Below are 3,249 nucleotides of genomic sequence, written 5' to 3' on the forward strand. Positions count from 1 at the left end.
CAGCAGGCCAGGCAGTATCTGATGCTGTGTTCTTCCAGCCTCCTGTTTGTCTCCCTTGGATTCCAGCATCTGCAGTTTTTTTTGTCTCTGATTAGAAACAAAATGAGTTCAATGGTGAGGGAGGATAAAATGAGGGGAAAGCATTCAGTGGAACTGAGGAGCAGGAAAGGACCTAAAACTGTAATCGGTGTTGTGTACAGACCCTCTGACAGCAGCTGTGAGGTGCTAAATTGTTTCAGTGCAGAAATTAGACAGTGTGTAGCAAAGCTAGTGCAGTATTAATGGGTAATTTTAACTTTAACTTAGATTGGGAGAGGCAGGCAAACACCTTGTCAGAAAGGGAGTGAATTTCTGGAGAGTGTCCGAGATAGTTTCTTGCAGCATTATGTCCTGGATGCAACAAGGGGACAGTCAATATTGGATTTAGTAATGAGTAATGAGCTGGATTTAATTAGTAAACTAATTGTTCATGAACATTTCTTAAACAGTGATCATAACACGATCGAGTTCCATGTCGCGTTTGAAAGTGAAAAGCATGAATCAGCTGCTAATGTTTCAAATTTAGGTTAGACTGACTTTAACGCGATGACATGAAGACTGTCCACAGTAAACTGGGAAAATCTGCTGATGGGTAAAACAACTGGAGAACAGTGGAAGATGTTTAAAGAAACATTTAACACAAAATAAAACCAGTTTATACCCTAAGAGGGAATAGCTCCATTTCATAGAACAAACAACAATGGACAATTAAAGACATAAAGAAAAGAATAAAACTGAAAGAAAGGGCTTACAAAAATACAGGAAGAACAACACAGATCCTGCTGAATGGGAAAGATACAAAGTGCCAAAGCAGCTTCTAAGAGCCACCAAACGGGATTCTGAAAGGAACGTGCAAGGGATGTCAAAATCAATCAGAACAAATGTTCTCGTTCCATCAAGGGGAAACTGGGAGGTCAGGAGCAATGTTAGCCACTAAAGACTGAAAGTGGGGGATATTGTCAGTGACTGTGGGGAAACGACGGACATGTTAAATAATTACTTTTCCTCAGGATTTACTGTAGAAAAGGAGGAGGGCCTGCCTGAAGTCCCAAAGGAACTAACAGAGGATCAGGGACAGAGACTGAATAAAGTTAATGTCAGTAAAACATTGGTAATGAGGAAATTAATGTAATTAAGGAGTGACAAATCCCAGGACCTGACAGTTTCCATCGAAACGCTCTAACGATAATCTTGCAGAGTTCCCTAGACACGGGAACATCCTTCTGGATTTGAAAATTGCACATGTCACTCTCACTTTTGAAGAACTGACGAGAGTACTGGACAGAGTAATGTCTGTGGATACTGTTTATATGGACTTTCAGAAGGCATTTGATAAGTTGATGGTAAATTACTGACATGGCTGGGAAATTGGTTGAGAGGCAGACGACAGAAAGAGGGATAGTGGGTAGGTACTGAAATTGGCAGGATGTGACCAGTGGTGTTCCACAAACATATGTGTTCGGCCTCAATTATTTTCATAACAATAATCATGGGTGGATCCAGGAGATTGTTTCCTCTTGTGGGGGCAGTGGGAACTGGGTGACACAGATCAAGAATGAGAGGCATCCGTTGAAGCTAGAAATGAGGAGTTTTTTCTTCTCTTTGAGGGCTGTTAGCCTGTGGGGCTCCTTTCCCCAGAGAGCACTGGAGGCTGCTCATTGAATATCTTCAAGGCTGAGTTTGATCAATGTTTTACAAACAACGGAGACAGTAGTTACTGCACGTTCAGGGCAGTGGGAGTGTTTCACAAAGGAAATAGTGAGAGTGGTATGTTGGCATGGATGGAGAATTGGCAAATGGTCAGGAAACAGCGATTGGGGATAAGGGGTTAGTTTTCAGGTTGGTGACCTGTAGCCAGTGGGTTTCCACAGGGATTAGTGCTGGGGCCACAAATGTTTACAATATACATTAATGACTTGGAGGAAGGAAGCAAATATACTGCAGCCAAATTTGCAGATGACATAAAAATAGGCAGAAAGACAAGTTGTGAGAGCGATATGAACAGCTTACAATGAGATATTGATAGGTTAGGTAAGCTTCAAAAAGGCAAATGGAGTATGATGTAGGAAATGTGAAGTTGTTCATTTTGGAAGGGAGAACAAAAGAACCAAGTATTATTTAAATGGAGGAAAAGTGCAGAGAGCTGCAACATGAAAGTGCACAAAACACAGAAAGCTCACACACAGGAACAGCATGGAATCAGGAAGGCTCATGGAATGTTGGCCCTTATTTCAAGGGGCTTGGAATATAAGAGTAGGGAAGTCTTACTGTAACTGGATAAGGTGCTGGTGAGACCATATCTGGAGGAGCGTGAGCAGATTTGGTCCCTTTATTTAATAAAAGCCATCATTTCAATGGGGACAGATCAGAGAAGGTTCACTGGGATCATCCCTGGGATAGAGGGGCTGTCTTATGAACAAAGGTCAAATAGGTTTGGAATCTGATCACTGGAGTTTAGAAGAATGAGAGGTGATCAGATTGAAAAATAAAGGATTCCTAAGGGGCTTGACAGAGTAAATGCTGTGAGGATGTTTCTCCTCATGGGTGAGTCACGCACCAGAGAGCATCGTCTCAGAATAAAGAGGCACCAATTTAAGACTGAGATGAGGATGAATTTCTTCTCTCAGAGGGTTGTGAATCTTTGGGAGCCCTTGCCACACTGAGGGATGGGGGCAGAACCCTTTTGAATATTTAAGGCTGAGAGTGATAGATTCTTGATGAGTCAGCGAATCAAGGGTTGAGGGGAAAGGACAGGAAAGTGGACGAGAGGATTGTCAGATCAGCCATGGTCCTATCAAATGGCAGAGCAGGATCAAGGTGCTGAATGGCCTACTCCTGTCTCTATTTCTTATGGCCTAAGGTCTTAGAGGGGTCAGTATCCAAGGGCCTAAATTGAAGGTCAGAGGTAGAAGGTGAAGAGGAGAGTTGAGGAGAAATGTTTTCAGCTAGAGGGCAGTGGGAGTCTGGAATGGACTACCTGAAAGGCTGGTTGAGTCACAGACTCTGGTAACATTGAAGCAGTGTTTAGATATTCACTGCTGCTGCTGTAGCCTCCAGGGCTGTGGGCCAAGAGCTGGAGAATGGGAAAAGGATCGTTGGATATTAGTTCTCCAGCACAGACACAATGGGCTGAATAGCCTTTTTCTGTACTATGAACATCGACGAAAACAGCAGGAGCCCTGGAGGAGTGTAGAAAGTGCAGGGGAGTTA

The 3,249-nt window shown here is 43.1% G+C and overlaps 1 gene segment (V, D, J or C); it reads left to right on the forward strand.

Annotated features, from left to right (window-relative positions):
• The first annotated feature begins 1,024 nt into the window (after window positions 1-1,024).
• LOC125484211 overlaps window positions 1,025-3,249 on the forward strand; it is a 32,119-nt gene continuing 29,894 nt past the window's right edge. Inside the window, 1 exon segment of the C gene segment in view lies at window positions 1,025-1,139. Within this exon segment, the coding sequence occupies window positions 1,025-1,139 (115 nt within the window).

The sequence above is a fragment of the Rhincodon typus genome, chromosome 10 (genome assembly GCF_021869965.1).
Source record: "Rhincodon typus isolate 14 chromosome 10, sRhiTyp1.1, whole genome shotgun sequence".
NCBI classification, from domain to species: Eukaryota; Metazoa; Chordata; class Chondrichthyes; order Orectolobiformes; family Rhincodontidae; genus Rhincodon; species Rhincodon typus.